This window comes from Ranitomeya imitator, chromosome 3, assembly GCF_032444005.1.
Source record: "Ranitomeya imitator isolate aRanImi1 chromosome 3, aRanImi1.pri, whole genome shotgun sequence".
Lineage (NCBI taxonomy): Eukaryota > Metazoa > Chordata > Amphibia > Anura > Dendrobatidae > Ranitomeya > Ranitomeya imitator.
Window position 1 is genome coordinate 139,806,865 of NC_091284.1, and position 25,401 is coordinate 139,832,265.

General features: G+C 40.4%; 1 protein-coding gene across 7 annotated transcripts in view; it reads right to left on the reverse strand.

Annotated features, from left to right (window-relative positions):
- The window catches only part of CDKL5 (cyclin dependent kinase like 5), a 442,123-nt gene that overhangs the window by 103,230 nt on the left and 313,492 nt on the right, over positions 1–25,401 (reverse strand). For all 7 annotated transcript variants that reach the window (XM_069761528.1, XM_069761532.1, XM_069761530.1 and 4 more), the window contains 4 exons: positions 19,011–19,131; positions 10,859–10,918; positions 6,700–6,790; positions 3,059–3,248 (listed from right to left, as the gene is read on the reverse strand). In XM_069761528.1, the coding sequence (XP_069617629.1) occupies positions 3,059–3,248; positions 6,700–6,790; positions 10,859–10,918; positions 19,011–19,131 (462 nt within the window). The remainder of the gene's footprint in view (positions 1–3,058; positions 3,249–6,699; positions 6,791–10,858; positions 10,919–19,010; positions 19,132–25,401) is intronic.

A 25,401-nucleotide genomic window follows, 5' to 3' on the forward strand; every position in this document is an offset into this window, starting at 1 on the left:
AACCTTAATATCACCTTTCAGAATGCTAATGCCAGGTTTACTACATTCAGAAAAACAAACATTTCATTTAAAAATGTAAATACTGAGCGTAAGGTGTACATTTTTTTGCTATACATTTAGCAAACTTGCTTATAGAACACTTTCCTCATAGCAGAGAGACGCAAAATTACAAATAAAGATACAGAAGTAACAAGTGTTGGAACACTTACAAAGTGGCATAATGATGTACGTGTTACTTGTAGTTATTTCATGAAATCTGAAAACTATAAAGCATTGTACCTAACTGCTTGGATCATTTTCCATTATTAACCTGTAAAGCCTGTTTTGACCTTACAGATCACTGTCAGGCTGTGTGCACATGTTCAGGATTTTTCGCTATAAAAACGCTTAAAAAACGCATACATATGCATCCCATCATTTATAATGCATTCTGCAATTTTTGTGCATATGTTGCGTCTTTTCCGGAAAAAAAACGTATAGCGGTAAAAAACGCAGCATGTTCATTAATTTTGCGGATTTTTTGTGTTTTTACCGCTATTTAATTGCATTGGGAAAGCTCCGGAAAAAAATGCGAAAAAAACGTGGTAAAAACGCAAAAAAAACGCATGCGGATTTCCTGCAGAAAAAATTCGGTTTTGTTCAGGAAAATTCTGCAGAAAATCCTGACGTGTGCACATAGCCTCACTCTACGAGGTAATAACTCTGGAACGCTTCAACATATCACAGTAATTTTGAGACTGTTTTTTCTAGACAAATTTTACTTCCTATTAGTGAGTTTAATAATGAAAAAAATTGGAAATTTGATAAAAATGTTGAAAAATTTGCAATTTTTGAACTTTGCATTTGTATGCCCCTAAAACAGATGGTCATAAAATTAAAAATAATTAATAGACAACAATTGCCACATGTCTCCTTTACATCACTATCACTTTTTTAAACTTTTCTTAACAAATAGAAGGGTTAAAAGTTTAACAGCAATTCACAAAATCCATTTTAGTAGTGACCACTTCACATTTGAAGTGACTTTTGAAGGGGCCTTTATGTCAAAAAAAAAAAAAGCCTTAAAATTACCCCATCTTATAAGCTGCAGTCTTCAACTCTTTAATGGGGGCAATGGGTGGGTGATTTGAATCTTTAGGTATTTTAATTTAGCATTTTTACAATTATAAAAAAAAAATTTAGTTTACTTTTTAGTCACTTTAGGAAATTTGAACTTGCGATTCTTGGATTGTTTGTTTTATACACTATAATTCTAAGGTACTTCAGTATATGGGAAAATCACATTCTCCTATGAAGTTCAGCATGTGGCTGAGCTTCACAGGAGTGCCAAGATGATAAGAATGGGGTCTTTCAGCAGGCCCCCTGCTGCCATGGTAACTTATAAGTGCCCTGCAATCACCTTGCAAGAGGCAAATAAGAAATAGTGCATGTCGCTCCAGCAACTACTCAGTTTAAAGATGTTTGTCAGAGAGTGACAGCGGCATGTGAATGATTAACAGCAGCAATGGGAGCTTAGCTCTGGCTGCTGCTGTTAGAGATAGATGCCCGAATCTACCGTATGTTCAAAGGGTTCAGCTCCTGAGCCATCTCCACCCTTGAGATCCCGAGCACGGATTTACTCATGGGTCCATATGCACTAAGGGGTTAATTAAAATATTAAAAAGTATACATGCCCTATAGGTAGAAGGCAATCTGGCAGAGGCAGTGTAAAGCTCCAGGTAATGTTCTGATAAGAAACCTTGGTTCCTCATTTGGTGCTTACTTTGACATGTACCATTTATCTAGACATTGTTGTAGACCATGTGGATGTGGTATCTCTTAGTGGACCAATGCACCATGTAACACTGCAAAACCAGGAATAGTTTAAACAGAACCTGTTATCAGAGTTATACACATTAAACTAAAAGCACTGCCATAATGGCGCTGGTATACTGATTTAATACAGTACATACTTTCACTGAAGAAATCCATTGTCTAGTTTTTATAAAATCATCATTAGCAGTTTTGATCTCCGTGCATCAGGGTGGGCCTGTGTGGCAGGCCTGTGGATAGGGTCTTCGCCTCTGCCTTGATCCCTCTGCTGTATATTATTATTATTATGCTTTGCTTATAAAGCGCTATCTTATTCCACAGCGCTTTAAATACATTATCATCACTGACCCCAATAAGGCTCACAGTCTAATTTCCTATCCGTATGTCTTTGGAGTGTGGGAGGAAACCGGAGTACTTGGAGGAAACCCACACAAACACGGGGAGAACATACAAACTCCTTGCAGATGTTGTCCTTGGTGGGATTTGAACCCAGGACCTCAGTGCTGCAAGGCTGCAGTGCTAACCACTGAGCCATCTTCTTCCTTATTTAAATTACTCACTGGTGCCATCTTAGCCTCGGCAGGTGCAGACTGATCTCTTGATGGGCTTCAATAAAATGGCGCCGTAAAGGCACATGAGCAGATTGATTTTCAGGCAGTCATCGGGAAAATGGAAGCAAAGCATGCAAAGATTGTGATCTCAGTTCGTCAGTCACCATTTTACTGAAGCCTGCAACCAGATCGATCTGTGTAGCTAGGATGGCGCTGGTGCGAAATTATGAAAGTACTTACACCAGAGGCAGCTGAGGGGCTGTGGCAGAGATGAAGATCCGACCCACAGTCCCACCCTACAGGCCTGGCCCGATAAACGAACAGCTTATTGTTCGTGATTAAAGAAAAAAAACAGACTGCGGATTGCTACACTGGAAGTACCTAATAAATCAGCAGCACAGCGCCATTATGCACACATCTTAATTTTATAGTACCCGATCCTGATGACAGGTTCTCTTTAAAGGGGTTTTCTGAGACATTAAAAATCATAGAATGGCCACTTAAAATGTACAGAGGAAGAAATGGATATATACTTCAATAATGATTAATGTTTCAACATATCCAGTGATCTAGCATAAACCAAGACCTATACCATAAAGCTTGTTGTCTACTGTACTTTGATAAAATATACACTAAAACAATTTCTCGTTACACCAAAGCAACAAATATTGCAATTAACCATTCTTCACACTTACCCGCATCCCATGAAAACGAGGATTGCTGTAGAACAGCTTCATTTGCTCTGATGGAAGAGGTCCTAACACCTTCTGGATCGTGAAAAGTTGATCAATTTCACTTTCTCCAGGAAAAAGTGGCTGGCCATCACTCAGCTCTCCAAGGATACAGCCCACAGACCACATGTCAACAGCCTTCCCATATGGCGCCCTAATTAAAGACAAGAATATGAAATATGAAGAACATGAATTCTTTGAAGAGGTGGTTTTGCACCCTTTCTTGATCTAAACAGTTTCTAAAGAAGGGTAATATGTTTTAGTATAAGGATCAGAAAGATTTTTAAAACATTCAATCCTGTTCTGATGATTTTTCCATTTACTTCAGGATCATGAAAAGACATCTAATGAATCCGGAGTAAAAGGATTGTTTGAGCTGTGTTATCTTCACAGAAAATAAAACAATACATGGTATGTTATATTATATTTATCTAGCTTAAAGGTCCCAGTTCATCAAAATCTTTACGACAGATACCTGGTGTAAAACATGTTGAAAAGTTAGAACATTTTTGTAAATTTTGTGATTTTAAGCGTTTTCATAGCAAAATATGAAGAGCTGGGGAAGAGCCAGAATGGAAAGGGGCTCTGCCAAAATGGGTCTGCCCCATTGATTTCATATGTCTATTTTTCTATTATTTTTTCCTCAATTTTTACGCCTGGATACTTCAATATGATAACATGACTTATAGAACCGTAAACTGTTTGGCAAATCTCGGCAAAGCACTCAACTCAAAAAGTTATTTCCGGCCAGTGTTATAACACAGTTTGTCAAATTTCACACATGCATAGCAGAACTGAGTATAAATGCTGTGTCAGAGGGATGATACTTAAGGTTCTTAAAAGGTGCAATTATACAGTATGTAACAAACACTGAAGCAAAACTGGGTTAATTAAATTAGCCTATTCCTGCTTGAAGCAAATGGTTGCTCTACTTTCTAAAGAACTGTGGAAATATTGTTCTATCCCCACAAGAGCTGAATACAGGTGACTGCTCACAGCGTATCGCCACCATTCCTAATCCGTTCTATTAAAGAGTCAATAAAGATAATGGGGTGAGACGTACTTGTGCTACAAAAACAGACAAACAGGAAACAGCTATTTATTGTGAAGGAGGACATGCTGTGGATAGGTGTATTGTTATCCGCTACGGCAAAGCTTCACAACAGCTACCTGCTATTATTCCATTAGATGTCTTTTTCTCTATTGCTTCTTTGTATTCCATGTGGTCATTATTTTAACAATTTATGGTCCTTTACTCATATTTACTAAAGAACCACAGGATGTCTGAGCTTTCATATAGTCAGCCCATGTAGTACAATCATGACCAAGCTCCCGCAGCAGAAGACAATGGAAGATGTACGGTATCTTCAGATCTTCATTAAATTCTTTCTTTAAACCAAAATTAACATAGAATCACCTTGAAGACAAACGTAGTTCATCACTCTGATAACAATGTAATCCAGAGATAGAGAAATTGCTAATTAATTTGCTATTCTTTGGAATGATTCCCAGACTGAAATGAACAATGCGTGGTGGAATATCTGGCTCAATATTACGGACATGCCAATTAATTTACTGAATTTTAATATTCTCTTTTATATAATGATTCCAGGAACTACAGGAAGGGAACAGACCTCAGGAAACCAGGTAAAAGGTAGTATTTAATGGTTTGAAGCAACAGGAAATGTTCCACTAACCATGAATATCAGTAGGGATTAGTTCTGAGTCATTAAAAAGCCCTAGTTTGCATCACTGACTAAGCACTCTCATGTTTGCCAGAGGCAATTTTAATTAAACACATGGGTTAACAAGCATATAGGGCGAGAACGGTCCATCAGAGACTCCAGAGGATCCAGTGGTAGACTCAGGTTCTATCACAATAATAAGCACCTTCAACAGAGCTCCAAGTGGAGCAGAAATTGGAGCCAATCGTGCCGCGTGGGTCTATTTCTTAGTAGGTGAGTCACAATATTTTTTAGACCTTAGTAACGATGTTTCCAGTGTACCTCAGACAATGCAATCTTAAAAAACGGTATTGAACGTTTTTTTTTAAAGACGGGAAGGGAATCAGAATCTTTTCAGTTTTCATTGTGCCAAGTTTACAGGAAATCGACTAATATACGATACGATACAATGCGATACACTTTATTGATCCCGAGGGAAATTACCGTATGGTATTAGAGCAGCATTACAAACAGCATTTCAAACATTACAACATTACAAATAGCATTACATAAAGTAATTACTAGATACAGATCTTGCACATGACTAACCACATTACGTAACAAACAAATTTGGGTGAATGCGAGTACTTAATATAGGGTACAACCATATGAAAAAGGTCACTATGTCATGGCAGGCATGAGCGTTTTTTCCAGTCTTCTTTAGAGGGTGTTTTTTAAGTGCATATTTTCCAAAATAATTATTATTTCTGTACTGCTGTTACTATATTATTATTATATTATAACTATAATATATACTAACCCTTTAGAAACCATTTTCAAGGCCATATCTGGAATATAGGATCCAGCTTTTGGCTCAATATTCTAGAAAGGATATTGGAAAGTTAGAGAAGGTTCAAATGTGGGCAAGTAGATTAATATGTGGGATGGGAAGTATCGTTAATAAAGAATGGCTTGTCTGTTTAGAAAAAAGGCACTGCAGAGGTGATATGGTTTAGATCAGTGTTTCTCAACTCCAGTCCTCAAGAGCCACCAACAGGTCATGTTTTTAGGATTTCCTTAGTATTGCACAGGTGATAATTTCATTACCTGCTCAAGCATTAATTCCATCACCTGAGCAATACTAAGGAAATCTTGAAAACATGACCTGTGGGTGGGTCTTGAGGATTGGAGTTGAGAAACACTGGTTTAGATGAAAGATTATATATGTGATGACCAATACAAGAAATGGAGGATGACTTATTCCTTCAAGGAACTTGCAAAGGACTAGGAGACATTCATTACGAGAGGAGAATAAGCAATTTCGACATCTACGGTATATTGGAAAGGGTTTTTTACAGTTAGAGTAGTCACTGTGGAATGACCTACCACAAAAAGTGGTAATGGCAGGCACTATATTAACATTTAAAAAGGGCAGGATGTATTATAGTGACGGAAATGTATAGTTGATCAAAAAATATTCAACTTGATGATCCTGTGGGTTTTTTTTAACTTGCATTTAAAAACACCATAAGTCATGAGATTCAATTATTTCAAAATGTCTGATACAGTCACATCAAAAAGCAAACAAAATAAAAAGTCACATTAACATATGCTCTTTTAACCAATGAAAAAACAATGAAGGATCATGAGAGAAAAAGCCATAAAGTGATAGAAAAACCACCATAACTAGAGAATACTGTGATTTTAAAAACTGCAGCAATAATAAAAACCCTGCAAGTTTGTTAAAAATAATAATAATCCCAACCCCTTTAAAAACGCAGTATGTGTCCTGCATATCATAGTTTCTTATTGACTTTTGTCTCCTGGCTAGTGCTGATATGAGAAGAACAGACTTCCACATAAGGTGAAATTGTTCCTTTCTGACAGATAATCTCTAAGTAACTTAAGTGTCATTTTTATATGATTTAGAAAAATCCTCACCCCAAAAGCAGCTCAGGAGAACGGTACCATCGCGTAGCCACGTATTCAGTGTAATTGGCATTGCTGCCTTCAGACAAATTCCGTGCAAAACCTGAAAAAGAAAAAATTTCATTCCTTTCTTTGCAAACATGATTATAGGGTTATTCCCCCAACCACAAGTTATCCCGTATTTATAGTACCTTACCGGCAGCCCCATTAACAATGAATGAAGTGGAAGCAGAACAAGAGCAGACAGACAGAAGAGGCCCCTGGGCAACAACAATACATGAGCTTGTTGCAGTCGAATAGCTCTTCATAATGCATCATTTAGGCCCCTTTACCTCTTGGGACCCAGTGTGGTTGAACAGGTTGCACCAAAGGTATGTCCACCCCTGAGGTATAGCATGAGAACCATTCAGGATGGGACTGCAGAGACCTTTTCAGGGTCCCAAAACCTCTATCTCGGGTACAATGTTGCTCCCACCAGCCAGGCCCAAGCGATCAGCATTTTATCTTCCATCTTATGGATAGGGTATAACGTATTTTTTGGGGCATGACCCTTTCAGTAAAAAAAGTACATCATGTCTTTCTTTATGAGGCACTTTACTTGACATTGGCCCATTATATTTTCCATCAGTGGAGGGATGTTCTAGCAGTCAAAACACCACCAAAGACCCCTTAAAAATAGGGTTGTCCAAGAAGAAGAAAATGATTTACAGTAGATGTCTTTAATGAATAATATACAATTTACATATATACTATCATTATGAAATGTCCACAGATGCCCTGCTGTTTTACTTCCAGCTAAGGTAAGATATGTATCCAATGATGTCTACAAGGAGGCATGTCTGTCGTGATTCAATAGATAAGCCAGCCACTTTTTGTTTCACGATGGATTCACCGACACAGAAGATGCCAGGCTTAGTTACTGACATAGGCCACTCATCCAGGCCCGTTCATAAAAAGGTCACAAGCCAACATAGGAATTGTTCTTCTGTGTTGAACCCAAACTGGAAGGAATGTGACTGAATAATATTGGAACAGTTGTAAAATTGCCTGCATGTATTGTGGTTCAAGTAGTGGAGGGTAACATTTGTGTGGGTTTAAATCAGTGTTTCCCAAACTCTAGTCCTCACGGACCCCAACAGGCCTTCTTTTCAGGATTTCCTTAGTATTGCACAGGTGATGGAAGTATCAGGAGTTCTCTCACTTGTGCAGCACTATGGAGATCCTGAAAACATGACCTGTTGGGGTCCGTGAGGACTGGAGTTTGGGAAATACTGGTTTAAATAATTCACAGATCCACTCTAGTTGTACACCACACAATTGTGTCTCCATGATAAACACGTACACTCTCTGGAATCAATTTCCATAGTATTCAGCAAGATGTGGGATCGCTTCAGTTGTGAGTGATCGCAAATCGTGAACTCCAATTATTGATGCTACTACATCTGATGCAAACGGAAATGTTGAGACTTGTGGATCCGTAACTCTAGTGCGGGGTGGGGAATCTTTTTTTTGCCAAGGGCCATTTGGATATTTATACCATCCTTCAGGGGGCGGAACAAACTCCGCCCACAAAGTACATCCTGACTCTGGCACTGGTTTCAGGACGTAATCTTTCATTGCATGCCCTTCAATGTTCAGTAGTGAACACTGTGTGTGTGTGCTAACAGAGCAAGAAGAAATTACTGAGCTGGTTGTATTCAGAATACACCTCCCTACACAAGAATGCGGTCCCTGAGAATCTGCTTGAGGGCCTGATAAAAGGTCATCGAGGGCCGTAAATGGCCATGGGGCCTGAGGTTCCCCACCCCTGCTCTAGTGTATAGTGTTAAGATATCTGAGCTGGAATATCAAAGACAGATGGTTAGATCAGGATGTCATTCAAACGAGTTTCAAAGTAAACCTCCACTTCTCCATCAATGGCGTCAACAGTATATTATGATGCATGTGATTTCCTCTATTTAAACAATCTAAGCATATATTGAGTAGATCAAAAACACCTTAGACTGGATGAAAATATAGTAAATCTTGGACCAGAGTCGATCACAGTTTATTATGTTTTCATACGGTCCAAGGTGGTTTTGATTTAGAGGAATATGGTCCAAGATTTATAATGATTTTAATCTGGTCCAGGGTGTTTATAATCCGCTTCATATATATTTAAAGTGTCAAAATCGTAATCTAATGAGATTGAGGAAGGATTGGAGCGTGTTTGGAACGTGTTTGGTTGACTTCATAACCCGAACAACTTTCTTCGATATTCCAGCTCAGATATATTAGCACTATGCACTTTAACCACAAGCCACTGCAATAGATTGTTTGCAATAGCAACACCATCTACAGGTGTTTCTCACAAAATTAGAATATCAAAAAGTTATTTCAGTTCTTCAACACAAAAAGTGAAACTCACATATCATATAGTTATTACAAACAGAGTGATCTATTTCAAGTGTTTATTTCTGTTAATGTTGAGGATTATGGCTTATGGCCAATGAAAACCCAAAAGTCATTATCTCAGTAAATTAGAATACTTTATAACCCCCAGCTTGAACAACGATTTTAAAATCCGAAATATTGGCCTACTGAAATGTATGTTCAGTAAATGCACTCAATACTTGTTTGGGGCTCCTTTTGCATCAATTACTGCATCAATTCGGCGTGGCATGGAGGCGATCAGCCTGTGGCACTGCTGAGGTGTTATGGGAATCCAGAATGCTATGATAACAGCTTTCAGCTCATCTGCTTTGTTGGGTCTGGTGTCTCATCTTCCTCTTGACAATACCCCATAGATTCTCTATGGGGTTAAGGTCAGGCAAATTTGCTGGCAAATCAAGCACAGTGATACTGTTGTATTTAAACCAGGTATTGGTACTTTTGGCAGTGTGGACAGGTGCCAAGTCCTGCTGGAGAATGACATTTCCATCTCCAAAAAGCTTGTCGGCAGAGGGAAGCATAAAGTGCTCTAAAATTTCCTGGTAGAAGGCTGCGCTGACTTGGTCTTGATAAAACACAGTTGACCTACACCAGCAGATGACATGGCTCCCCAAACCATCACTGATTGTGGAAACTTCACACTGGACCTCAAGCAGCTTGGATTGTGGCCTCTCCACTCTTCCTCCAGACTCTCGGATCTTGATTTCCAAATGAAATGCAAAATTTACTTTCATCTGAAAACAACGCCTTGGACCACTGAGCAACAGTCCAGTTCTTTTTCTCCCTGGCCCAGGTAAGACGCTTCTGGCGTTGTCTATTGGTCATGAGTGGCTTGACACAAGGAATGCGACACTTGTAGCCCATGTCCTGGATATATCTGTGTGTGTGGTGGCTCTTGAAGCAATGACTCCAGCAGCAGTCCACTCCTTGTGAATCTCTCCAAAATTTTTGAATGGCCTTTTCTTAACAATCCTTTCAAGGCTGCGGTTATCCCGGTTGCTTGTTCACCTTTTTCTGCTGCACTTTTTCCTTCCACTCAACTTTCCATTAATATGTTTGGATACAGCACTCTGTGAACAGCCAGCTTCTTTAGCAATGACGTTTTGTGGCTTACCCACCTTGTGGAGTGTGTCAATGACTGCCTTCTGAACATCTGTCAAATCAACAGTCTTCCCCATGATTGTGGAGCCTACAGAAACAGACTATAAGGGACCCTTTTCAATTCTTAGGAAGCCTTTGTAGGTGTCTTTTGTTAATTATTCTAATTTATTGAGATAACGACTTTTGGGTTTTCATTGACTGTAAGCCATAATCATCAACAGAAATAAACACTTGAAATAGATCACTCTCTTTGTAATGACTCTATATAATATAGGAGTTTCACTTTTTGTATTGAAGAACTGAAATAAATTAACTTTTTGCTGATATTCTAATTTTGTGAGAAGCACCTGTATATTTCCTAGATAAACAACCCGTTTTATATAAAAATGACAAATTATAGGAGACAGCAATAGTAAAATAACAGATATTAATCATTGATATGCGCACGACACAGGCCTAATATATGCATAGCTGTGCTAGTTCCAATTTTTATTTGTATTTTCTTTTTTCGATATAGTACTGGATTTGTGATTTCTTGTGATCAACCTACGATAATTGCCTAATTTATGGTAAGTGTTAAATGAAAACGTTATCCTTATTGAGAAATATATGCAAAATGTTTCTGTTGTAAGTAACTTACCAAAATCACAAAGCTTTAAGATATCGTTGTAGCTAATTAAGAGGTTTTCTGGTTTGATGTCTACGAGACAGAAACAAGAGATCAGAAGCCACAAAATAACATATTTATTACTTGTTTATATCAAGATAAATATTAATAACAAGATATAGAATATTTTTATAACATATTGTGCATATACAGTGCCTTGAAAAAGTATTTCTACCCTATACACTTTTCCACAATTTTCATGTTACAACTGCAAACTTAAATGTATGTCATTGGAATTTTGTGTGGTGTACCAACAAAAACAAGTATTTGGGAAGTGTAAAGGAAGTAATACATGGTTTTCTAATCATCTTAAAAATATAAATCTGAAAATTGTGATGTGCATTTATATTCAGCAACCCCTGAGTCAGTACTTTGTAGGACCACCATTTCCAAATTGTTTGGGGTATGTCTCTATCAGCTTTACACATCTAGAGGCAGAAATTTTTGCCAACTAGCTCTAGCTCAGTGAGATTGGATGGAGGCATCTGTGAACAGCAATTTTCAAGTCTTGTCACAGATTCTCAATGGGATTTAGGTGTTGACAGTGACTGAGCCATTCAAATATATGAATATGCTTAGATCTAAACCAGTCCATTGTAGCTCTGGCAGTATGTTTAGAGGCATTGTCCTGCTGGAAGGTGAACCTACGTCCCAATCTCAAGTCTTTTGCAGCCTCCAAGAGTATGTGCAGACGTTCAGTAATGGGCAGTGCTTTGGACGCAGCACATGTTCACTCCGTCCAAAGCGCTGCTGGCTATTGAACGCAGGTGAATCCGCATGTGTTCATTGAACCATGCGGAATCACCACATCCAATACATTGTATAGGTGAAATTTATCTTGCGGAAACTCTCGTCTCTGCAAGGTAAATAGACATGCTGTGGTCTGGAAAGATACACCGCATGTCTGTCTCTGCAGGTAAGCCGCGGGTGTCTCTGGACACATAGTGGACATGGGATATCTTGATATCCCATCCACTACGCTGTAACATCTTGACTCTGCGGGTTGGACCTGCAGCGTTTACTGACCGTGTGCACCCACCCTAACAGGTTTTTCTCTTGGCGCACTGTATTCAGCTATTGATCTTCCCATCAACACTAACCATCTTCCTTGTCCCTGCTGAAGAAAGTATCCCACAGCATGATGCTGCCATCACTATGTTTGATGGTAGGGATGGTGTTTTCAGAATGATGTGCAGTGTTAGTTATCCACAACACCTAGAATTTTGCATGTTAGCCAAAAAATTCTACTATGGTCTCATCTGACTAGAGCACCTTCTTCCATATGCTAGCTGTATCACCTATATGGCTTTTTCAAGCTGCAAACAAGACTTCTTATGGCTTGCTTCAAAAATAGCTTTAATCTTGCCACTGTTCCATAAAGGCCAGATTCATGGAATATATACTAACAGTTGTCATGTGGACTGATTTTCCCACCTGAGCTGTGGATCTCTGAGTGAGTGTCTAGAGTGACCATGGGCCTCTTGGCTGCTTCTCTAATTAGTGCTCTCCTTGCTTGGGATGTTAGGTGGACGGTCGTGGCTTGGCAGGTCTGCAGTTGTGACATAATCCTTCTATTTTTGAATGATGGACTGAACAGTGCTCCATGAGATGTTCAAAGCTTCGGCTATTCATTTTTTATATCATAACCCTCTTTTACTCTTTTCACAACTTTATCTCTGACCTGTCTGGTGTGTTCCTTGGTTTTCGTGTTGCTATTTCATTCCTAATGTTCTGAAACAAACCTCTGGGCCTTCACAGAACAGCTGTAGTTATACTTTACAATAAATTACACACAGGTAGACTATATTTACTAATTAAGTGACTTCCGCATGGGACTACAGGAAGCTGAATACAAATACAAATCAGTTTCAGATGTTTTTAAAATAATTAGGAAACCATGTATCATTTCCTTTACAAGTTACCAATAGTTGCTACTTTGTGTTGGTGTATCATATAAAATACCAATAAAAGACATTTAAGTTATAACATGAAAAAAAGTGTAAAAGTTCACAAGGAAAAATACTTTTTCAAGGCACTAAAATTAGGCCATTTTGATATCCAGCTCATGAGTTGAAGCATTACATGTGCTCATTAAAGCAAATGCAAAGCAAACTATCAAAATCAACAATGCTTCCAAATAGTTGTGGGTAATGACCACTGATTCATTATGAAAGGAATCAATTGAAAGGTCTCGAGCACACAGTTGCATAACAGCATCCCGAAATCTATAAGTTGTATGAAGCTGTAATGCAGCACACAAAGAATATTGTTAAAATAAAAGCTACATATATCTTGAAAAATATTTTTTTATTGGGAATCAGTGAATCCGTTAGCAGGGTTTTACCATGTAATCTGAGAGCAGCATGATATAGGGTCAGAGAGCCTGATTCTAGCGATGCATCAATTAGGCTAGGTTCACATTGCGTTAGTGCAGTCCGTTTAGCGCATACGCTAACGGACTGTGTTAACGCAATTGCCGAAAAGGGATCGCGTTATGCGATCGCATTAGCGCAGATGCTCTATCTGTGCTAGCGGGAACGGACCCAAAAACGCTGCAGACAGCATTCGAGGGTCCGTCACAAAATAACGGCACATCACTAACGCATGCCCATAATAATATATAATTGCGGTCAATGGGTGCGCTGACGGATCCGTTACACAGCGTTAGTGCCGCTATGTAACGGATTCCGTCAGCGGACACCCACTAACGCAATGTGAACCTATCCTTACTGGACTGCTTGACGTAGTTTTGATAGAATCCCTGTTTTCTGGGATGTAGATGTAGCAGTGGTCAGAATTAGTGATGAGTGAGTATACTCGTTGCTCGGGTTTTCCAGAGCATGCTTGGGTGGTCTCTGAGTATTTGTGAGTGTTCGGAGATTTAGTTTTTGTCAACGCAGCTGCATGATATATGGCTGCTAGACAGCCTGAGTACATGTGGGGTTACCTGGTTGCTAGGGAATCCCCACTTGTATTCAAGCTGTCTAGCAGCTGTAAATCATGCAGCTGCATTGAAAAAAACTAAATCTCCCTTCACTCACAAATACTCGGAGACCACCCGAGCGTGCTGGGGTAAACATGAGCCATGAGCAACGAGTATACTCGCTCATCACTAGTCAGAATTCTAAGATGTGTATAACCCCACGCTCACTTGTGATTGGCAGCTTTCTGTGTACACTGTGCTTTGTCAGCAAGCAGCCAGTCAGTCAGTCATGGGGGAGGAGTTACACAGATTAATTGGACTTCCTTGCATTAGACACCAAGTCCAGTAGTGATAATATACTGCTGATAATACACGGATTGTATTGAAAATACAGCACACAGCCTAATAAGTGACACATCCCTGGAAACAGGGTCTCAGCTCCTACATTATGCTGCCCTTAGATTAAGTAGCAAAAATCTGCTGACAGTTTCTATTTAAACAACTTTGTAAATAGCCTTCATTACAATTTTTCTCCAATTCGCCACTGCAGTGACAGTAAATTCTACCTATAGAGCAGAGTGCTTTTGCAAAAATGTTGCAAATGCATCAGAGCTGTTGCTCCTGCCTGGCCCTGACTTCTCTTTGCTCTCCCTCCCTTCTCTCAGGGTCAGAGATAGCAGCAGAAATGAAGGTTGTACACAGAGCTCCACAGCATGGAGAGGAAGAAACTATCTCAGGAGGGTACAGAAAATAAGCTATAGCAAAAGAGAAAGCAATGGAGAGAAAATAAGTGCTGGATAGAAGCTGTGCTCATATATTGCCTAGTCAGTATACAAAAAAAAAAAGTTTTAAATAATCTGATGACTTCAACTGTAACAATCTGTATGTGCCACAAATGTCCCAGCATTTGATCCTTAGTGATGTTTGTAAGTGATTTTATGTCTAATTTCACACTTTGATATTAATTGTAAGTTATTTGATCTGGTTTCCCCCATTCATGCACATATGTGCCATTAATCACTTCACCCCCAGCTGATTTTCCATTTTCATTTTTTCTTCCCCTTCTTCCCAAGAGCCCTAACCTTTTTATTTTTCCGTCAACATATCAGAACTTGACTTGTTTTTTGTAGGATGAGTTGGACTTTTGAATGACACCATTGGTTTTGCCATATAGTGTACTGGAAAATGGGAAAAAAAGTTCCAAGTGCGTTGAAATTGAAAAAAAAGGTTTTCTCAAGATTTTGAGAGGGTTTTATTTACCTTGTTCACGATACGGTAAGTCTGACCTGGCAATATCATTGGTCAGTATAATTATTATGCAGATACCAAACATAAGCATATAATTTTTTACTCAAGTGGTCAAAAAAAGGGAAAATTGAAAAAAACAAAAAAAAAAAAACTTTATTTATGTCCTTATTTTCCGAGACTTCTTTTTTGTGCCCTGAGCTGAGATACTACTGATAATATCAGTATGTGTTAAATGCTGCTATCTAAGATTGACAGCAACATCTAAAAGGCTACCAGCCGTGGGTAGAGCTTGGCTCCATCGGAGGTTGGTATAGGCACATGATGGCTGTTTAACTCAGCCATCATCTTCTGGGAAAGCTGCATGCTTGGAATTCCTGTATCAAAGCTAGGGACACAACATATGAGGTATATGTACACCTTGTGTTATGAAGGGGTTAAAACATGGGTGAATTTATGGATATTTTGTTTGGCGCAGACAGTGTTTTAGTCTCATTCTACAGTTTGAATTATGACAGAAAATTTGTAAAGGAAACCTTTTAAATGACCAATCAAACATTAATAGTTAAGAAATGGTATAAAAGACATTTAAAGGGGTTGTCCACCACTAGAACAACCCTGTCCCAATCTGAATATTTGCTTCCATTAAAACAAAAACACTTAAACTCACCTCCGGTGCTGGCACCATTCCAGCGGTGTCAGCACTCATATTCTCTGGGCTCACGTGACGTTGTTGTGGCATACAAGCCCTGCCCCCAATCAGTGTCGGCTTCACTGCCCTGGCCTTCAGACAATTTAAACATCAACAGAAAGCCAGTGCTGCGGCTGCTCTATGACTTGCTCTATGTTGATGTTTAATTCATCCAAAGGTGGGGACAACAAAGCCGTTGCTGATTAGGGGCAGGGCTCGTGTGACGTAACAACCTCACGTGAGCCTGAGGATCGCGAGTGTTGACACCACTGGAATGGTGCTGGCACCGGAGGTGAGTATACGTGTTTTCAGTTTAAGAGGAAAACAGTAGTCCTGGTACTAGTCCTAGTAGTCGACAACCCCTTTAACTGTCTATCATATCAGTTAATTACCTAGCCATTTTTTGCCCCTTCTTGACCAGGCACATTTTCAGGTTTTATTCAACATGCACTTTCACAACATTTCTAAAAAAAAAATCTCATGCAGATATTCAATTAACTTTTGCCTCCTTTTCTCATGATATATGAGGCTTAATTTTTATCCTAAGTCATATTGCACGACTCGTTAAAGGGTTGATTGTGACTTGTAGGATCGCTACTTCCAACAGGTGGCGCTATAGAGTTTAAGTCCTCTTTTTCTCAGAAGAGGCAATTTGCATAGCTTAATTTTTATGTCATTTTTATAATTTTTTATTTTTTTAACTGATATTGGGGTGAAATTGAAAATAAATTATAAGAAATGTGTGTCCATTTTTCACTTTTTTATGACCACATGTTCACTGGGTCCGGAGGAGGAAGCACAGTCAGTGCTACTGCTTCCTAATCTATATACACAAGCACTGATTCAGAGCTGTGTATACATAGATCAAGAAAGTGAGCATGGTAATAAACAATGTTTATCTTCTTTCTGGGAAGTCTGGCTGTGTTTGACAGCTGGTTACCCAACCCCAAAGCTGCATAATCTTGTTCTAGTTGTTTAGACAGCATTAAAATTTTAGAATAACAGCCCAGGTAAAGTATCCAAAAGTAAAAGTAGTTAGAGTTTGCCTCTCAGTTCCAATATTATTTTGCTGCCCTCATTTATTACCACAAAATAGAATTGCCTTTGGTGCACATACTAATCTCATATCAAGGACCTTTCATGATCAGGGATTAATCACCCACTCTTTTAAAGTGGGAGGGTATTCCTCAACATTTCCTTAGAATTTGACTGCCCTAGTCTGGATGTCTGCCGTTCTTTCATGTCCGTTCCACCTGTAAACCATCTCAGCATCTCTCCTGCAAAAGCTATGTCACACTAGAGAAGATACAGTATACGGTAAGTCAAAAGGGAGGGATACAGCTAATAGCCAGGACTTTATAACTTTTTTGGGGGTGAAAAACATTATTTGGGTAAAAAAAGTACAGTTCACTGGTGATAATCATTGCATTGGCCATCAGATATGTATAAGTTTATTGAAACAGCAGCAACTATTTAAACCTTGGAAAATTTCAAAATGTCATTCACGACCGAGCTAAAAGGAAGATATCAGGTTTCTTTTAAATAATCAATCAATTTACAGTATTTTATAATTTGATACAAAAACAGTATTTCTGCTTAATTTTCCAAATGCCTTGTAACCCATTCTAACTGTAGATTGTGAGCCCTCGCGGGCAGGGTCCTCTCTCCTCCTGTACCAGTTATGACTTGTATTGTTTAAGATTATTGTACTTGTTTTTATTATGTATACCCCTCCTCACATGTAAAGGGCCATGTAATAAATGGCGCTATAATAATAAATAATAATAACATGCTTTCATGTCTCACATTAGTAAATGAATGATGTCATTGTTAGAAGCCAAGGACTGGGCATTTGAAAATACAAAATGTCAGATACTTTTACCTCCGATGTCGTCTGTTTGGGGAGAATTGGGAAGCAGCCATACAGATATGTAGCGGCTGATGCCACTGAAATCAGCGGGTTCAGCAGATTTTGCTTTCATTTGTGTGGACTCCCTTATTCCCAGACTATTTCTCGCTCTACTGAAACAACCATACAGTAAATGTGTTCGAGTGTGACATCTGAGTATATGTACATGTACAATATAAATAAGAGAGAGAAAAGATAAAAAGTTTGCCAGGGTCGATAAAAAATGTCAAAAGTTTAATGTAAATCCATATTCATATCTGTGGAAATCTATTGAAATTGATTTACATTAAACTTTTTGTATTTATTTATGGATCTTGGCAAACTGTTTTCTTTTTCCTCTGTTAAACTGTGAACGATGGGAATCTAGAGAGTTTGGACTCTCGCATTTTTTGCTGGCTATGTTATGATTGATGCCTAAGAATGAAATCATTAAAGAGGTTGGGCACTACGTTTATTGATGGCCTAGCCTTAGATTAGGCCATCAATATCTGATTGGTGGCAGTGCTACGCATGGCACCACCGCCTTTCATCTCTTACCGACACTGGCCAAAAGTTCTCGCATGCTGCCAGAACACAGCAGCTTCATCAAAACTATAGAGGTGGTGGCCGGGTACTAAAGATCCACTACTAATAATGTGAACAGGGGCTGATCTGCAGTATCCGTCTGTGGCCACTGTAGTAATCACAGAGCTGCTGTTTACGGAAGAATCCGAGAACTTCCGGCTGGTAAAAGCTTATCAGCAGTGTGCCGGCTGTAGCAGATCAGATATTGATGGCCTATCCTGGGGATAAGCCATCAATAAAAAAGTAGTAAGACTAACTTAATGCCATTAGGAATTAATAAAACTGACGCCATTTTTAATCATTACTTACCAAGCTTTTTTGTCTAAATTAAAAATAAAAGAGAATACTAATATATATCAACATGGCTTATTCTGTCCATTTACAATCAGTAATACTCAGGCATTTCTTCGTTATATCTCCTATCTCTACTTTCCAAATGCAAGAACTTGACAAGATTGAAATTGCAGCTCCTATAGAGAGCCTACTAGCCTTTATTGCAAATCTGCTTTTACCGTTGCCTGTCTATGTACAAATGAATAGTTTAAGGGTATGAAAATGTATTCCAGCCTATGGGCATCTGTATTACTGACTGTCTTCTGTGGTCACCTATGGAAAACAAAGCTGTATGAAACAATTCTAACAATAAAATGAAAATGCGTTACAAACAATAGAAAGTAGGAGGAACACGTGTATTATACGGTGATTTCTGGCTGAAGTTGTAGAAGAGCAAAGAACCCAACACCTGATTACGTCTTGTAAAATGAGAAACACTATAGATATAAGACCCTCTCACCTCTATGAACAATGTCATTCTTGTGACACCAATGAATTGCCTTGATGAGCTGATAAATGTAGTTCTTGACTTTCTCCGGAGGAACTCCATTTGGCATTTCTTCCAATAACTCAAGCATGTTCTAAATAAGGAAAAGTACAACAGGGTTCAGTGTTAATCTTGTTACAATTTACCACGGCTCATTTCAGCTTCTTAAACCCACTCACAGCCTGGTGTATTTGCCAGCCAAAAGAATGATGCCAGTGCAATCATGCAAGCACAGCCTATGGGTCACAAGCCAGTTCCATTCAATATACACATGTAAAAATGTGGATTAACTAGTCAAATTAGAGGATACAGAGACTTTGCCATTTGTAGCATGAATAGAATGAAAACTGATTGCAGTGTGCATTCTGGCAATCTGTGCAGTCCACCCACTGTGGACTAATCAGGAGAACTATATAATGCCACGTGCACATGGTCAGTATTTGGTGAGTATTTTCCATCAGTATTTGTAAGCCAGAACCAGGAGTGGAACAATTAGAGGAAAAGTATAATAGAAACATATGCACCACTTCTGTATTTATCACCCACTCCTGGTTTTGGCTTACAAATGCTGATGTAAAATACTGACCAAATACTGAAAGTGCGCACGTTGCCTAACAAAGATAACTGCAAACTATGTATAAGGCTACTTTCCCACGTTTAGCTTTTGGGGAGTGTTTGATGTTGTTGATTTTCGGAATCGTTTCTGAATCCTTTCAGAAAAATAGGTTACTTGTATTTTTTTTTTTTAAATACGCAAACTTACCAAAATCTCATAGTGTGGACGTAGCCTACAGCAGTGAGGACTAGTGTTGCTTTATAAGAAAATTAGCTTTTGCCAATATATTTAACCTTTTATATAGAATACTGGTCTCCCAACTGTGGCTTTACAGCTCATAGAACTACAACTCCGAGCAATCACAATTTGGCCCCATTTAGGTTGTGAACATCCTTATGTTTGCCCATTATCCTGCTTTCAGCACACTGTCCTGAAGAACTAACTGCACAAGCTGCCTAATACATCCCATTGCTTGACAGGTACCACTGTCACTTGACGATTCCTGTTATTCACTTCACCTGTCAGCGGGGTTTAATATTTTTATGGCTCATCATCTCAATCATCATCTTTTGATTATTCATCTGGCCTGTGGTTTCCAGGAACCCTGAGGTTTCCTAAAGAGAAACTGTCACTAGCAATAGACAAGTTAGATTTTTCTTAGCTTGTTTAAATGTCACTGTTCTACTAAATCTGCCATTTTCTTTCTTGTTTCCACATATTTCCATTCTTGAGATATGGCCCCCTGTTCCTTTTAAGTACATCTAGTCTTGTTAGCCAAGGGGGCAAGATTATCAACTCTCCTGTATATGAATCCTCCTGAGGATCACACCTCCCTTGGCTAACAAGACTAGATTTACTTACTGTAATGTTATGATCTGGTGGTTTAGGAACAACATGAGACAAGCTCAGAAGGAGGTGGTATCTGTACTGACCGCAAACCCTGAACCTAGCAGCGCAACTAAATATAGCCGTGGGGGTACCTGACGCTCTCTAGACCCCTCGGCACAGCCAAAGATCTAACTTCCCCTAAAGATGGAAACAGGAAACCTATCTTGCCTCAGAGAAAATCCCCAAAGGAAAGATAGCCCCCTACAAATATTGACGGTGAGAGGAGGGGAAAATAACATACGCAGAAATTAAATCAGATTTTAGCATAGGAGGCCAGTCTAGCTTGATAGATAGGACAGGAAAGGATACTGTGCGGTCAGTATAAAAACTACAAAACAATCCACACAGAGTTTACAAAATCTCCACACCTGACTAAAGGTGTGGAGGGTAAATATGCTTCCCAGAGCTTCCAGCTAACAGAAAAAATCCATACTGACAAGCTGGACAAATATAGAATGCACAGAACAATAAGTCCACAACATGTGGACTGAAATGAGCAAAGCCAGAACTTATCTTTGCAGAACTGGTGAGGAAACCAGGAGAATCCAAGCAGAGATGTGAATCCAGCCAGGAAACATTGACAAGTGGCACAGGCTGAAGAAAGAGCCAGACTTAAATAGCGGACGATAAGTAGAGGCAGCTGATGACAGCTAACTCCAAGGAGCAGCCATACCACTAGAAACCACAAGAGGGAGCCCAAGAGCAGAACTCACAACAGTACCCCCCCTTGAGGAGGGGTCACCGAACCCTCACCAGAGCCCCCAGGCCGATCAGGACGAGCCAAGTGAAAGGCACAAACCAAATCGGTAGCATGGACATCGGAGGCAACAACCCAAGAATTATCCTCCTGGCCATAACCCTTCCACTTGACAAGATACTGAAGCCAACGCCTCGAAAAACGAGAATCCCAAATCTTCTCAACCTCATATTCCAACTCTCCCTCAACCAACACCGGGGCAGGAGGGTCAACCGAGGGAACAACGGGCACCACATATCTCCGCAACAAAGATCTATGGAAAACATCATGAATGGCAAAAGAGGCAGGAAGAGCCAAACGAAAAGACACCGGATTAATAATTTCAGAAATTTTATAAGGACCAATAAACCGAGGCTTAAACTTAGGAGAAGAAACCTTCATAGGAACATGACGAGAAGACAACCAAACCAAATCCCCCACACGAAGCCGGGGACCAACACGCCGACGGCGGTTAGCAAAACGTTGAGCCCTTTCCTGAGACAACGTCAAATTGTCCACCACATGAGTCCAAATCTGCTGCAGCCTGTCCAACACAGAATTAACACCAGGACAATCAGAAGGCTCAACCTGCCCAGAAGAAAAACGAGGATGAAAACCAAAATTACAAAAGAAAGGTGAAACCAAAGTAGCCGAACTAGCCCAATTATTAAGGGCAAACTCGGCCAACGGCAAGAAAGACACCCAATCATCCTGATCAGCAGACACAAAGCATCTCAAATAGGTCTCCAAGGTCTGATTAGTTCGCTCAGTTTGGCCATTAGTCTGAGGATGAAACGCCGAAGAAAAAGATAAATCAATGCCCATCCTAGCACAAAAGGCCCGCCAAAATCTAGAGACAAACTGAGAACCTCTGTCAGACACAATATTCTCCGGAATGCCATGCAAACGAACCACATGGTGAAAAAACAATGGAACCAGATCTGAGGAGGAAGGCAACTTAAGGTACCTTCACACATAACGATATTGTTAACGATATCGTTGCTATTTGTGACGTAGCAACGATATCGTTAATGAAATCATTATGTGTGACAGCGACCAACGATCAGGCCCCTGCTGGGAGATCGTTGGTCACTGAATAAAGTCCAGAACTTTATTTCGTCGCTGGACTCCCTGGAGACATCGCTGGATCGGCGTGTGTGACACCGATCCAGCGATGTCTTCACTGGTAACCAGGGTAAACATCGGGTAACTAAGCGCAGGGCCGCGCTTAGTAACCCGATGTTTACCCTGGTTACCATGCTAAAAGTAAAAAAAAACAAACACTACATACTTACCTACCGCTGTCTGTCCTCCAGCGCTGCGCTCTGCTTCTCTGCTCTCCTCCTGTACTGGCTGTGAGCCGGAAAGCAGAGCGGTGACGTCACCGCTCTGCTTTCCGGCTCCCAGACAGTACAAGAGGAGAGCAGAGAAGCAGAGCGCAGCGCTGGAGGACAGACAGCGGTAGGTAAGTATGTAGTGTTTGTTTTTTTTTACTTTTAGTATGGTAACCAGGGTAAACATCGGGTTACTAAGCGCGGCCCTGCGCTTAGTTACCCGATGTTTACCCTGGTTACCGGCATCGTTGGTCGCTGGAGAGCGGTCTGTGTGACAGCTCTCCAGCGAACAAACAGCGACGCTGCAGCGATCCGGATCGTTGTCGGTATCGCTGCAGCGTCGCTTAATGTGAAGGTACCTTTAGGCAAAGGTACCAGATGGACCATTTTAGAGAACTGGTCACAAACAACCCAAATAACAGACATCTTCTGGGAAACAGGAAGATCCGAAATAAAATCCATGGAAATATGCGTCCAGGGCCTCTCAGGGACCGGCAAAGGCAAAAGCAACCCACTAGCGCGGGAACAGCAAGGCTTGGCCCGGGCGCAAGTCCCACAGGACTGCACAAAAGCACGCACATCGCGAGACAAGGAAGGCCACCAAAAGGACCTAGCAACCAAATCTCTGGTACCAAAAATCCCAGGATGACCAGCCAACACTGAACAATGAACCTCAGAAATTACCTTACTTGTCCATCTAGCAGGAACAAACAGCTTCCCCACTGGATAGCGGTCAGGCCTATCAGCCTGAAATTCCTGAAGCACCCGCCGCAAATCAGGGGAGATAGCAGAAAGAATCACCCCCTCCTTAAGAATGCCAACCGGCTCCAGGACTCCAGGAGAATCAGGCGAAAAACTCCTAGAGAGGGCATCAGCCTTAACATTCTTAGATCCTGGAAGATACGAGACCACAAATGCAAAACGGGAGAAAAACAGGGACCATCGAGCCTGTCTAGGATTCAGCCGCTTGGCCGACTCGAGGTAAATCAGATTCTTATGATCGGTCAGGACCACAACACGGTGTTTAGATCCCTCAAGCCAATGTCGCCACTCCTCAAACGCCCACTTCATAGCCAACAACTCCCGATTGCCAACATCATAATTGCGTTCCGCAGGCGAAAAATTTCTGGAAAAAAAAGCACACGGTTTCATCAAAGAACCATCAGACTCCCTCTGAGACAAAACGGCCCCTGCCCCAATCTCAGAAGCGTCGACCTCAACCTGAAAAGGAAGAGAAACATCCGGTTGACGCAACACAGGGGCAGAAGTAAATCGGCGTTTAAGCTCCTGAAAGGCCTCAACAGCCTCAGAGGACCAATTCGTCACATCAGCGCCTTTCTTCGTCAAATCAGTAAGGGGCTTAACCACACTGGAAAAGTTGGCAATGAAACGGCGATAGAAATTAGCAAAGCCCAAAAATTTTTGAAGTCGCTTCACAGATGTGGGTTGGATCCAGTCATGAATAGCTTGGACCTTAACAGGATCCATTTCCATAGACGAGGGAGAAAAAATAAAACCCAAAAAAGAGACCTTCTGAACTCCGAATAGGCACTTAGACCCCTTCACAAATAAAGCATTATCACGAACGATCTGGAACACCATCCTGACCTGCTTCACATGAGACTCCCAATCATTGGAAAAAATCAAAATATCATCCAAATATACGACCATGAATTTATAAAGATAATTGCGGAAAATATCATGCATGAAAGACTGGAACACAGATGGAGCATTAGAGAGCCCAAATGGCATCACAAGGTATTCAAAATGGCCTTCGGGCGTATTAAATGCAGTTTTCCATTCGTCACCCTGTTTAATACGAACAAGATTATATGCCCCTCGGAGGTCAATCTTAGTAAACCAACTAGCCCCCTTAATCTGAGCAAACAAATCAGTAAGCAGAGGCAAGGGGTATTGGAATTTAAGCGTGATCTTATTAAGAAGACGATAATCAATACAGGGTCTCAAGGAGCCATCCTTCTTAGCAACAAAAAAGAAACCCGCTCCCAATGGTGACGAAGAGGGCCGAATATGCCCTTTCTCCAAAGATTCCTTAACATAGCTCCGCATGGCGGCATGCTCTGGCACAGACAGATTGAAAAGTCGGCCCTTAGGGAACTTACAACCAGGAATCAAGTTAATAGCACAATCACAGTCCCCATGTGGAGGAAGGGAACTGGACTTGGGCTCATCAAATACATCCTGGAAATCCGACAAAAACTCAGGGACCTCAGAAGAGGGGGAAGAGGAAATTGACATCAAAGGAACGTTACTATGTACTCCTCGACAACCCCAACTAGTCACCGACATAGTTTTCCAATCCAGCACCGGATTATGTTCCTGTAACCATGGAAATCCCAGCACAACAACATCATGCAGGTTATGCAACACCAGAAAACGGCAATCTTCCCGATTTGCAGGAGCCATGTACATAGTCCTCTGTATCCAGTACTGAGGTTTATCCTTGGCCAAGGGTGTAGCATCAATGCCCCTCAAAGGAATAGGGCTCTGCAAAGGCTGCAAGGAAAAACCACAGCGCCTGGCGAATTCTAAGTCCATTAAGTTCAGGGCAGCGCCTGAATCCACAAATGCCATGACAGAAAAGGACGACAATGAGCAAATCAGGGTCACAGATAAGAGAAATTAAGGCTGTATAGTACTAATAGTAACAGACCTAGCGACTCTCTTAGTACGCTTAGGGCAATCAGAGATAACATGAGATGAATCACCACAGTAAAAACACAGCCTATTCTGACGTCTGAATTCTTGCCGTTCTATTCTAGTCAAAATCCTATCACATTGCATAGGTTCAGGACTATGCTCAGAGGATACTGCCATATGGTGCACAGC